At 43.3% G+C, this 14,051-nt stretch overlaps 1 protein-coding gene across 2 annotated transcripts in view; it reads right to left on the reverse strand.

Moving 5' to 3' along the window:
• The window catches only part of fli1 (Fli-1 proto-oncogene, ETS transcription factor), a 51,737-nt gene extending 37,887 nt beyond the window's left edge, over positions 1-13,850 (reverse strand). Inside the window, exons 1-2 of one of the 2 annotated variants that reach the window (XM_037678112.1) lie at positions 13,803-13,850; positions 12,154-12,237 (exon numbers count right to left, since the gene is read on the reverse strand). In XM_037678112.1, coding sequence (XP_037534040.1) covers positions 12,154-12,192 — 39 coding nt within the window. In that variant the 5' untranslated portion in view covers positions 12,193-12,237; positions 13,803-13,850. Of the gene's footprint in view, positions 1-7,064; positions 7,160-12,153; positions 12,238-13,802 lie in introns of those variants that run through there. The other variant, XM_037678113.1, reaches the window with a different exon arrangement.
• Between the last annotated feature and the right edge of the window lie 201 nt (positions 13,851-14,051).

Consider the following 14,051-nt stretch of genomic DNA (forward strand, 5'->3'; position numbering starts at 1 on the left):
ATATATATATATATATATATATATATATATATATATATATATATATAAAGGTGTTTTAAACCCTTCCTACACTCTTGCAATATTCTAAACAATGTTTCTAAACTCTAAACACTTTAAAAGAGCACATAATGTCATAATTTCAGTTCTTTGCCTCCTCTGCTCTCAGCCACCTGCAAAGCTCTTGGTCACGCCCACTTCTCCGCTCTGCACAATAGCAGCTGATCAGCTGCAGCAGGAAGTTTATCCTGCAGTGTGGGCTGCACAGAGGTGCAGCAGGTGCTAAATAATTTTGAATAATTTTTCTTAAATAAAAAGTCCATGCCGATCGCGCGGCTCATCTATCAATCAGCCAATTGTGTGTTATGTCCACTCTTATTTTGAAAAACCTCGATAGAGCGAGTCCCGCGAAAAATGAACCGTGAAGTAGCGAGGGACTACTGTAATGCATTTTGAGTTAGAACTGTGCAACGTAGACAAGATTTTAGTAGAACGTGAGAAACCATTTCACCTCAGACAAAACAAATGACAAACTTAACATGTTTGAACTGGTTTTTGAATACTTGAACAGATTTTACATCATTACATTTTCAGTTTTAGAGTTTCTGAAGAGTTTGCTACAAAATGTTCAACTGACAGCTGATGATGCCACACTCACTTTAAGATGTAAAACAATTGTCACTAAACTTTTCTTACTCCAGCTTTGATACAACAACTGATTGCCCGTGAATACGTATCCACTCTTTCTGCCATACAGAGAAGTCACACCCAGAGTCTCTCTTTGAATGAACCTGGAATCAGATCAGGAGGTGATGGTTCTCTTCGTGTCTCCTAAATAAAACACGGTATATAAAGCTGTGCGACACCCACATGCTTTAATTAGCGGCACATTTTCTTCAACACGATACGGCTGTTTGTTTGGGGCTTACTTTTTAGTCAGAGTTTCTTTCTTTCTTTTATTTTTGAGAGCGCTGTCAGGGAGTGACAGACAGGAGTGTAGTTTCCATGATGACCCCACTGACCTGTCTTTTAAAGTTTACATTCAAAACATCACGTCTTTAGAGGTTGCGAGCGTCGGTCTTCAATGGCCATTAGGCCTGACGGAGGGAAGTTGTTTTAACTCAGACACACCTGCAGCGAGCAGATGTGAAAACTTTCACGACCGTCTCTGAGCGCGTGCACACAGGTTTACACAGTTATTTATGCAAACACAATCTTACAGCTGCAAACAAACACAACGTTAGCCTCTAATCGGCCACCAGCCTGAAAGCTGTGATGTCAGCTTATCAATCTCTTGTGTATTTGTGTTTACAGTCATTATGTGCAGTTATGGGACATATCTCAGCCCGGGACTCTCAGTAGTTTGTGTACACAGGCCGTGCTGGAGCTGCAGCTTCCTGTTGATACGAGAGTTCGACTTCAATCGTGCCCACTGTGGACCATCGGATCACACAGCTGAGAGATAAGACGCTGCAGTCGCTCCAGCTTTGAGCACATTCCAGATCAACACGTACAGCAGCCATTACTGAGCCAACGAACTCGACTAAAACCAAACAAAACCTGACGATTATTCTTTTTAATGCTTGGAGGAAAACCCCCCACACACACACACACGCGCACACACACACACTCCCCCAGTCTCAGGTGGTGACACACGATGGAGCTGAAGCTGTTCTGGTCAAACCTTAAAGACAAGCTCTTAAAATCTCAGCTACTACCAGACCTGATTTTACTACAATATCTATAAAGAATACTAATTTCCAGGTAGGTTAAGACTGATTGGCTGTGGCAGCCATCTTTAATTGTGTCGACTACTAAAGTTAATTTCTGTAGATGTACAACCGGTGTTTAATTTCTGAGAGATTTATTGAAATCTGCCAAGTGATTCCTGTTATATTTTGCTAACAGACAGATAAGAGTTGACTCCACCAGTTTTGGCAAAGATCATGTTCAATGAGAAGCACTTGAAGTACATGTTGTGAATCACTTTCTACTAATACTACACCGTCTTAGCACAGTACATGTAGAATGAACAGATTTATATTTGTTTGCCAGTGATTATTTCCTGGAAGAACGAGTAAGATCTGTCCTTGGATTCATGAGATATTTTGCTAACAGACATATAGAGATGACTTAAAGAGGAGATTAAAATAAAGAATGAGTTGTTTGGAGGCAGGTGATGATTGTTCCTGTGGCGTCATTGTTTCCTCTTATGTCTGTTTTTATCATTTTACTGTTGAATCCCGCTGCCGTCATCCTGTCTGAAGCCTTGCTTTTGTTGGTGGGGGGTCAGGCATGGTGTTAATTAGAGATGCACAATATTATTGGCATGGGATCAGTATCGGCCGATATTAGCGATAAAGTTAAATATCGGCAATTCCATCAAAATAACTCACCGATATAAAAGGCACTGTTTTTGTCGGACAACCCAGTGACAAGGACGCCTGCAGTGCCTGCACAATGTTATGACGTCACGCGCGCCGTTGAGTTAAGATTTGTGAAAATTTACAAATTTGCGCTGTTAGAGAGTTGTCACTGTGTTAGAGAGAGTAAATGTCATGAAGAAATGTGACGTTAAACATAATCCAAGTTGAAGTGTTACATCATTTTCAGTCCCCTTTTTGGCATCTGCATTTGGTGTCAGGCCATACTGACAAAGACCATGCAGAACAATGTAGTATTTTAATACCACATAGGAGAAAGCTTTGCATCTCTGTAAGTTGGTCTAGGAAAAAAAATATTATTGGTACTGTTATCAGTTATGAGCCAAATAAGTTTTAACATATCAGCATATCGGATATCAGCCAAAAATCCAGTATTGTGCATCCCTAGTTTTAATATTCAACTACTGGTACAAAAGATTTAGCTAAACAGACAGAAGTAAAATTCATTGGGCTATAGGGTGAAGTGAAATTCTAGCAATGTGTGTGTGAGGACGAGGCTCGGTTCTGATGTCCATCTGGATCTGATGGTCCAGCTTAGACCCAGACGTGTCTAATCCCAGAGGACAGATGTGTTTTATTCCAGCAGGTCACAGCTCTGCTTCAGTTCATATTCGCTCCGTAAAACATTACTTTGATGAAAATAAAAACTCTCCGCAGCTTCAAATATATTTGGGTCAAATCCGTGAACAGAAAGTTTCTCCTCTTCCACAGTCCGAAGGAGAACAAACATCGATTTTCTGTCACAGAGACAAGTTTTCATTGAAACAACTTCATATTTAAATTAAAAAATGTTGATTTATGTAACGACAGGACTGCATCCTCCTCAGCTCCGTTGTCAAACTGACGTTAGTAAATTAATAAATCCAGGCTGCGACTTCTGATGTTTTCTGTCTCCGTCTGTTGTTGCTGCCCTAATACAACCAACAAGCTTTAATGATTTGTTATGAACTGTAATCAACTTTTCAGGGCATGTTTTTCTTTTTATAAAATGGTGAAAAGAGTTTAAATAATTCCACTTTATGGTAGATCTGGTTTAACACATGCTGAACGTGTTTTATTTTCATATAAAGTTCAATAACTTAATTCTAACGAGGCTGAGTCAGGTCCTCTGGACGGATTCTTCTTTGTCTTTCATCCAAAAAAAACCTTCTTCAAAAAGCAGCACCTTCTCATAGTGGATGAACCAGTTTGCTGCTGACAGCCAGAGCTAGCTGTTCACATGCTACAGGAGGACCATCAGCCTAATGACCAACTGTTAGTGCTCTGATGGCCGATTGCTATTCACAGAGGGATGAAACTAGCAATAGCAGCATTGTAAGAGGGACAGTTGAACACGGAGACCCCTGATTAATGATGGATGGGTTCTCGTCACAAAGATGGCCTCCTTCACTCCTCTCTCAAACCATCGTTCCTCTCTATCCAGGATGTGAACATCTTCATCCCTGAAAGAGTGACCTCTGGCCTGCAGCACTAGACTGCAGAGTCCTGGCCTGATGATGCTGCTCTTCTGTGTTGGACCATCCTTTAGGCCTGTGGCTGTTCAGTTTCCCCGATAGAGGGAAGTTGATGTGAGAGAGGAGTAAAGGAGGCCATCTTTGTGAAAAGAAACCGTCCATCATTAAACAGGGATGGAGGCCTCCGTGTCCAACTGTCCCCCTCTCACAATGCTGTTATTGCTAGTATCTTTCAGCCCCCTGTGAATAGCAAGCAGCCATCAGAGCACTTTCCATCGTTAGGCTGATGGTCCTCATGTGAACAGCTAGTTCTGGCTGTCACCAGCTAACTGCTTGATCCACTATGAGAAGTTCAAGTTGTGTTTATTTGTCAGGTTAACACAGAGTTAACAGTAAATTTAAATGATTAGGATGAGAACAACCGTTTTGACTCGCTAAATCACAACAACGAACAAACAAACAAACAAGAAATACTAAGCATGCAATATGGGGACATAAATAAAGCATCAAAAAGTTAAAAAGTAATTATAATATTTACAGCGTCCTAAAGAGATACAGAAAAGAAGAACATGGTAGAATATAATGATGCAGCAGGATGAATTTGAATGAATACGTATTTCAAGGTAAGCTAAAATGCAGAAGGTGTTGTTCTTAATGTCTTATTATTAAGGATTAGGGTTTAAGGCTGAGTTTGATGCAGTGTTTCACACAGAAGAAGTCTTTTGGATTAAAAACGTTTCAATAAAGAAGAATCCAGCCTGAGGACCTGACTTTACTTTGTTAGAATTATTATTTCATATGTTCATTAAAAACCACAATATTTATTTTAAATAAACAATGCCAAGTTGTCATAAAAGTATTTGAACAAACTTTTCTTTTAGTTCTCTTAAATCATATTTTCTTAAATGTTGTCAGCGACATATTCATTTTCCTGATCGTTTAAAACTTGACACTAAGTCGACGTCACAGCTGAGTCAAAGCAACACGACAGCTAATCTCATTTATTCTTAGTATAGTTTCCATAGCCTGGAGGCTTTTAAGCACAGACTGGATATTATTAATCTGTGAAGAACGGGATTATTTCTTACGACAAACAGAAATAGGAAACGCAAGTTCAAAAATATTGTTGTTCAGCTTCAGGAGCTGATTAAGAAGTTAAACTTTTTTTCCAGTGATTTTATTAAAAGCTCCATCAGAGGCAACAAGACGGCCTATCTGAGACGAGCACGGCCGTTAGTGTGCACGTGATAAACTGTACAACAACGAGGGAACGTCTCTCCGCAGGTCGATAAGGGCTTTCTGGAGCTATTTTCACTGCTGCACGTTACATTTAGACATATCAGCCTCTGCAAGGGCAGCCATGATTGGCAAGTGGTGTTTTTATCAGGATCCAAGGGTTTTATTTAAAATCCACACGTCCCATTGAAGAGCGAGGCTGGAGAAACAGTACCAATCTACTGGGAACACACTCACACACACAGGAAGTGGAGCTTTCTGTCTGCATCATGTTGACAGTAAATAATCTTAGATTGTTTTCATTTTTAAACAAACCCATGTGGAAACTTTAACCTCAGCCAGTTTAGGCCTCTGACTGTTTTGGATTCCTAAAAAATAAAAATCCATTTTCTATTTATTTTTTTTTATTTAGGAGCTCCACAAAATATATGAGGAGGCAAATGCATCATCAGTGATCTGAAGCAGCAGTTAGAAGAACCGTGTGAGTGTGACACCTGCTGGAAGCCACCTCTGCTCCGTGTACACCCCCCCTAAAAACAAAAAACAAAAAAACAGATGCGTCACGACGCTCCTGGAACAGGCTTCACATCCAGACTCCACGTGGATCTGTTTGGCCTTTTTATGTTGTTGCGCACAGCTATCCAGAGGTGTGTGTGTGGGGGGGGGGGGGGGTGCATTCCTGTCTTTTGTTTTAAGGAGGAAAAGGAAACCTGGCAGGAAAAGATTGTGTAGAGCAGGAAGATCTCATGGCTCAGAGAGCAACCCCACCCCCCCACCCACCCCCCAACCTTTCCTCTGGTGTGTCGCCTGCCTCAGTGAATCCAGTCAGAGGGACTCCATCCTGATCCACTGCTCTTTACTTTGGTTCTTGAAATCAGAGCTGATCTAGTCTCATCTTCCTCCTTCTGCATCATCATCATCTCATCATCATCATCAGCAGCAGCAGCAGCAGCGTATCCTGACACCAGGGGAGAGGGAACGGGTTGAAGTGGGCAGACTGGCATTCTTTTGGTGTTCTTCCTATCCCAACCCCACCCACCCCCTCTAACCCCCCTCACCCACAACCACCACCACCATACACACCACCGCCACCACACACACACACACCACCACCACTCTCAGCTGCCTCAGACGACACCATTAAAGTTTCCAGTAGAGGACAGGGACTGGGTCTCTGCAGCACAAAGTGAGTGACGAGGCAACATCTGGAGGCTGCAGCATCTGGAGGTCTCAGCCGCCAGTAGCCAGTGTAAATGTGGACCACCTTCACCCCCACCCCCATCCGGCAGCACGGTTTCTACAGTTGTGCAACTAAACTGGGCGCGAGGTATCATTGTGAAGCGCTGCGGTTTGAAGTGTTGCAAACTGGGCAGTTGTTACTAAATGACAGCCTTCGCTGCGCTCTGACAAAAAACATGTCCGCGTGAGAGTCAGCGCGCGCACGGAAAACTCACGACTGACCGCTCTATCAAAACGAGTAAACTAAATCCAGCGGCGAGCCGCGCGGCCAGATGTGCTCCGCGCTCCTCACCCAGATGTTCGCACTCACCTCGGCTCCTAACTCCGGGATGAGCTCCGAGCTCGAGCCCTGGAGTCTGTCTGGGACCATACACCCGCTCCTCCGTGCGTTCCCAGCGCGCGTAACGGCGAGCTCCCGCACCCAGATCCACAGCGCGCGCCTGATTCTTTTTTGTTTGTTTGTTTGTTTTTGTTTCGAAGCAGACAGTGGAGCGGAGAGGGAGGAGAAGCGCTTCGACAGGAGGAAGAGGAGAAGGAGCTGAGGTCGGAGTCCCGTCCGGGTGGAGGTCCAGGCTCTCACACAGGAGCCGCTCAGTCCAAGAGGAGGCGCAACCCCGAGGAAAAACTACAAGAAGAAGCTGTCTCCCTCCAACTCCCAACACCCCCGCTCGCCCCCACCCGCCCCCACCCTTACCTTAATAGTTCCGTCCATTTTGTGCAGTTTTGAGCGGGTCCGGACGGTGTCCCGACCATGACACGGTCCTGGAGGAGTCCCCTGTCCCCGGGATGTGGCGCACACAGAGACGCGCTTTTACCGCATTCACTTTTTTCTTCCCCTCTAAATTTGGGAAGTGAAGTCACCGCGGCTGTTTGAGGAGGAAGCTGTGTGTCACAGAGAGAGAGAGCCCGGCCTCAAAACAAAAAAACCAGGCAGGATACTGTCCTGGAGAGATAAGCAGGAGAACAATTGACTGTTCGCTGCGCTCTAATGGCTCTCTGTTTCGTTGCGTCGGAAATATTTACAGGATGGGGTGTGCGCGCGCGCGCGCGCGCGTGTGGAACAGCTTCTGTCTGCACACATTTAACTGAGACTTGTTGGAATGTCGCAGGACCAGCTCAGTTATGATATTTCATTTTTAAAGATGTTGGGTTTTTTTTGGTCTCACAGCTGGAAATGCCCCCCCCCGATCAAACCCGCTTTTATTCCGTTTTAAACATTTCATTTCTTCTCTTAAAGTGGGAACAGAACAGACACCTGCGCACCTGTGGCAAACTTCACTAAAATGTTTAATGACGTCAGAGATCTGAGCCCATCTGCGGCTGCGCAAGAACCACGTGGATCAAAAGGTTGCGTTTATTATTAATAAAGTTTTCAACGGATTTTACTGAAGCTTTCAGAAAGTAATAATGAACAACAAGCTGATTAACTCTCAGCACAATTCAAGATGGCTGCCACGTCCACCTGACTTTAGCTAACAGAAAATTTACAGATGATTAGCTGAAGTTTGCTGTGGTAGTAGCTGAGGATACGCATACTTTGAACACAACACTTTGTGCTTTATTTTCAATTGAAATGTTTCCATTACCTGTTGAAGTAGCGCTACTTGTCTGTTAGCAAAACATCTCCCGAACCACTGTCAAAGTAATTACTGTAATTTCTGGACTATTGAGCGCACCTGAATATAAGCCGCACCTGCTAAGTTTAAAAAGAAAATTAAAATTTTACATAAATAGGCCGCACTTGTCTATAAGCCACAGGTGTTCACGTTGTAACGAGATATTTACCCAGAAAGTTTTTTTTTTTTTTTACTTTTAATTAAATACTTACGGGTAACATGCACAAATAAACTAAATGGGTTTTTTTTCTGAACAGTGCCTGTAACATGACTGATTAAAAAAAAATTAAAAATACAGTAGTCTACCAGGAAGTCATTGATCGCTACACCCCCAAAAGAGAGATGCATGTTGGGAAGCTATGTGAGCTAAATGTTTTGGTGGCATGAAGCTCGTTAGCTCATCAAAAAAAATAAAAAAAACATCCATAAATTAGCTGCAGCATTGTATAAGCCGCGGTGTTCAAAGTGTGTGAAAAAAGTAGCATCTTATAATCTGGAAATTCCAGTAATGGATGTAGAACAGCTGTTTGTCTGTTTGCTTCACAAAGTCTCAAATGTGATGTGAGAGTAGCTAAACATCAAAGTACTAACAGATTGTGTGTGATTACACAGAAATATGACAATATTTCATGATTTCAGTATTTCTCACAGTTTTCAAGGATTCACTCCAGCTGTCCTTTGTAACATGAAATGATCTGAAGCATGAGCGGCAGCAGGTGATAAGGCTCATTAAAATAAATATTAGTAATACTACTGGTTATATTGTAGCTTTACATGTTTGACTCCTTCTTTATCTGTTCAAACTTTAAAAAGAATCCCCCCACCAACACACACACACACTTTCCAAAAGACTAATCCCCCCCACCCCCCACCCGCCGTCTCCTCCATGAAATTGCCCTCATCAATTCAAGCTCGGTTTCAGTCCAGATGCTGCAGGAGTCACAAACAAACAGAAAAGTCTTTTAAATAATTTATTTCAGTGTTTTGATTCACGTCTGCTGCAGCAGGCAGACAAACAGCTGACTGTAATGTCTGGATTAATATGCCGCTGTTAATATGTTAATATGTGGGTTTTTACTGAGTTTATGAAGCTTGTTTCAGGAAAATTCAGATTTTTTTTTTCAGTACAGTGAACTCATCCTAAAGAGTTTCCTCTTCACTTTATTTCCTAACGTTTAATTTATGCTGTGGTTTAGTTGATGATAAGAATAATGAACATTTGTTAAACTGTGTGTGTGTGTGTGTGTGTGTAGGGGTGGGGAGATTCTGCCTTGGGGGAGAGGCCTCTCTCCCAGTGGCCCAAACAGAGTCTGAGTCTGACAGCCAGGCCCGGCCCAGTCTGCCCTCCACTTGGGGGTCTGGAGGTGGAGCTGTGCTTGTGTTAACCCCCCAACCCCCCACCCTTTGGGACCCCCACATCTGGATCCTGCTAAGGGTCAAGGCTTCTCCTGCCCGGGGCCAGTTCTGACTTGTGTAATTATGGGAGACACCTTGTTTAACTCTTTAGTGGCCGTCTTGGTTTTGTTATTTCTGAGGCTTTTCTTCACATTCCAGCGTCGACTCGCCTCGTTTCATCCACCACGCAAACACTCCGGATCAAGAATCGAACGAGCCGTAGTGCATGGGTTTGTTTCTTAACTCCCATCGTAAGTCAACAGATGTGCCAGTAACGCTTTAAAGAAAGTTACAAATGACCATAATTCATCTCGAGGCTGTTAAATACGACTGTCTTCCAAACGTCGCGTGTTTTAACCAGATCAAACCTCGCCCACACGTATTACATCCTTAATCCCACCTGTCATGTTGACAATGAGACTGGAGGGTGGGGGCCACAGTCTCATCAGATCATAATGGGCAAAGCAGTAACAAACATTTCAGAGGACCAATAAACAGATGTGAGTCGGTTTACACAGCGAACCACAGAACATCTGGTTTGACACTGAAACAAGACATTTCTGCTTCTTCTTCTCGCTGCACCAGCCAGGAGCTCCTCCGAGCTCCCCGTCCCTCGTGCGCTGGAGCAACAAGCCGAGGTGGGGAGGGGGGCTTGTTCATTACCCACCACTAAAAAGCCATAATGTTCCAACCTTTGTCAGACTGTTAGCAAAATACTTCCTGAACCAGAGGATGCTTTTATGGAACTTGCAGGAAGAACTGGATGGGCATTATCATCCCAGTTCACCCCATTCAAGACAGCTGCCACAGCTAAACAACTTAAACACAAACATGGCTATAACTTAAGGAATAATGCAGGAATTTAGATTAAATTTAGTGTGGTAGTAGCTGAGAGTCATGTCCAACACAAAGCCTGAAGCCTAATTCATTACACAAGATCAGTTTAAAAAGAAAATCTATTGCACATATTATCAGTTTTGCCTGCTTGTTAGCAAAATATCTCATCAAGTAATTGATGGATTTTAATGAAGATAACAGAGAATGGTCACTGGATGAACGTTTAGGCCTACAAGTGATTCATGTTTGGAGTCACCTCGATTCAAGATGGCCGCCACAGATAATCAACCTCAGCAAACACAAAAAATAGCATATATATATATATATATATATATATATATATATATATATATATATACCAATCACACAAAATGTGCACAATGTCTAAAAAAGATGGGATTTAATGGGAAATGACGTCATCGTTTCATCAGCCCATCATATAAATGATGGCGTTAAAGACGGCGGGTGACATGCATTCCCCAACAAATGTTAGGCCTTTAAATGTCTTCTTTATTCAGAGTTATAATAATAATTTTGTTGCGCTATTAGTTCAGTTAAACATTAATAATGCAGAGTTATTATATTAATAATAAATGGATAACATTAATAAAACAATTTACAATTTTTACGGATTTTTTAATCACAATCCAAACGCTTTTATTTAGTTTAAATGTTTTTAATCTTGAATGACACATTTTTTTTTTATATAAAGTGAAACATAGTTGTTGTTGGAGGAGCAGTTCTGGCCCAGACCCAGTCCCGGGCCGAGCCGAGCCGCTCCAGGCCTTCTTGTTTATTAAAAGTTCAGACTTGTGTTCAGAGCCTTCCTGCTCCCGGGCTAAAAGGCAGCCCGGTCCAAACAGAGAGGCTGCCGCGCGCGCACACACGCACGTTCTGTCTGGGCCCTCGCTCCGGGCCAGAATTCATTTGAGATTTATTTTTATTGGAGAGTTCCAGTCTCGCCTGGCCTTAACCAAACAGAACCAAAAGCTGGGCCCCGGAGCCGCCCGGACGAAGCAGAACATTTCTTTCTTTCTCGCTTTCTTTCTTTTTTTCATACATTCATTCTTTTTTTTTTTTTAATAAACTGAGGCGTGCCACGTGCTGCACGGAATGCACGCGAGCTCTAAAACCAGAATAAATAGAACCAACGAGCATCTTCACAACAAACCCTCACCGGGCCCTGAACGCGTCAGGATCCGCTGTTGTTCTGGGCCCTGAACGCGTCCTGAGCGGAGCCACAAACACTGATGATCCATGAAAGATGGCTTTTCTTCAGACACCCCCCCCCCCCCCCAATGCTGGAAACACACCTGAACTCTGGAGACAGAACCGAACTGGACCATGGTTCTGTTCCAATGAGAGAGCTTAGAATGGGGCACCCAAAACTCAGAGTCAAACAGTAAGACAATAAATAAATAACTGTATAAATAAATAAATTGTGTGTGTGTGTGGAGGGGGGGGGGGGGAGCTTTTTTTTTACGTTCGGAGGTCGGTTCGGGACGTTGCCCCCCCCTTCCACATGTGACGCCATGTGCGCTTTATGTGCAAACCAGATGTGCGCTGTTTGCTTTATTTACAATCTGCTGTATGTGTGTGTGTGTGTGTGTGTGTGTGTTGGGGGGGGAGTGTCATGACGTCATGCGTAATGAAACGATGCTTTTTTTTTTTTTTTTGATTGGATGAAAAGGGCGAAAAACTGCAAATGAAGGAAGAAAATCATCAGCGACCAGTGTGGACTGGAAGACAAACCGGATGTGACGTCCCCGCAGCAGGACCAGAACTATGTCCAGAGATAGAAATATTCACAGGGATTAAATTCTAAAATTAAATCTTGTAAAAATATATCATCTGAGCTGCGTGTTGGGCCCCACTGTTTGTCTGGTTACGTTGTCCCTCCAACATTACCTGCTCCGAGACACGCGGCTGTCTTACCTTGACGTAAGACGACGTGTCAGGGACAGTCTGGAACATGTCTTCTGGACGGACAGGCCCAAGGATGCACGTGTCCAGTGGGCCCTGACAAAAACAAGTACAGTTATTATTATTATTATTATCATTATTATTATTATTGCTTGCTCACAAATTGTGAAAGACTCAAAATCGTCTGTTAGCAAAATAACTCATGAACTAGAGGACGGAGTTCAATGCAACTCTTAACAAAAGTAATAATTACAGTGAGAGGTTGCCTGAGTTAAGATGGCCGCCACAGCCAGCTGACCTCAGAGAACATGAAAGTATAGATGAGAGCTGAGAGTCGTCTTTAACGCAGACTCTGAGCTCCAACAGGTGAGACAAGGATCCACCCCAAGGGCGGCGGGTGATGCGCAGAAACGACAGCCTCTTACCATTATTATTATTATTGTTATTATTATTATTATTATTGTTATTATTATTATTATTATTGTTGTTGTTGTTGTTAATATTATTATTGCTGTTTTTATGATTATTGTCATTATTGTTTTGTTTTTGTTGCTGTTGTGAACTCTCAAACGTTTGATAATTTTCATTAAAACCAAATGCCCCCCCCCCCCCCGCCCACATGTTAAGCTCGTCCCACATTCATTCACAAAACCCTGATTTCTCGATCACATCCTAAACAGCTTTTAATTGTAGCTTTTTGATTTCAGCTCACGCTGATAAATGACTGCAGGTCGGCCAATAAGAATGATGATGAAGGAGCAAGGACAAGGAGCTCCCCCCTCCACTCCCACCCCCTTAAAAAAAAACAAAAAAAAAAAAACATGCCGGCCACATATTGAAACACTTTTGGCTTTAATAAGTGCAGCTTACAGAGTCTGGGGTGAAAGGGCACGTGGAGGACGGGGTTTTAGTCCTGCCCTAATTATGAACAGGACGGAGGGAGTCCCTGAACCCGCCCTGCGGGGACAGCGTCATCATTATCATTATATTATTATTATTATTATTAATAATAATAATAATAATAATAACTATTATTACTATTATTATTATTATTATTACTAAAGGTGAGCCGACAGGTCAGGGTGTTTTTTGTTTATGTAAACAACAAACGAAAACATTTCAAGAAAGATGAACAGTGTTTTATTTTAGTTGTTTCTCCTGTTTGTTGTTTTGTTTGTTTGTTTGTTTGTTTGTTGCTGTTCACCATCAACGCATCTGACTTCCATTCCAGCCGCATCTGCAGCCAATTACTCCGAGGAGGACTGGTGAAAAACGGCCTGAGCCCCCCCCCCCCCCCCCGGCCGCCCCCCCCTAGGGTTCCTTTTTAACCCCCCCAGTTTTCCCATCAAAACCAGGGGCCCCCCCCCCCCCCCCGCCCCAAACACACACGCACTTTTTTTTTATTATAAAACTCAAATGTTAGTTTGAAACTGCTCAAATCTGATAAGTCAAAGCGAAACGTGAGTCCAGTTTCATTTCTGACCCGAACCTGCTGCTCCAAAACATTCCGATGTTCGACAGATTTATACAGATAACCAGCTTTGTATTTACAAATGCGACAGACAGATGTCACAACAAACAAACACGCAACAAGAAAGATGCCGTGAAAGCAGCTGCCGTGCGCGCGCAGCTCCGCGCGGAGTTGTAGAGCCCTCTCTCACCTGTCGTTCCTGCTGCGGCCGCGCGACCTCCTCTAGGTTCGGAGAATTAGTCCGGTCCAGGAGAATAAAACGTGCTTTTCAGGCCGGCACCGAGGAGGACTGAAGGTTCGGAACAAGCAGCGCGGGATGGATGAATGGACTGCTGGTGCCGAGAGGAGCTGCAGCCAATGAGCAGCGGGGGAAACCTCCCCTCAGCCTGCTGCACACTGTGGCCACTGAAGCATGAAATAACTGGGGGGGGGGGGGGGG

Source organism: Nematolebias whitei, chromosome 6 (assembly GCF_014905685.2).
Source record: "Nematolebias whitei isolate Nwh7 chromosome 6, NemWhi1, whole genome shotgun sequence".
Taxonomy (NCBI): Eukaryota; Metazoa; Chordata; class Actinopteri; order Cyprinodontiformes; family Rivulidae; genus Nematolebias; species Nematolebias whitei.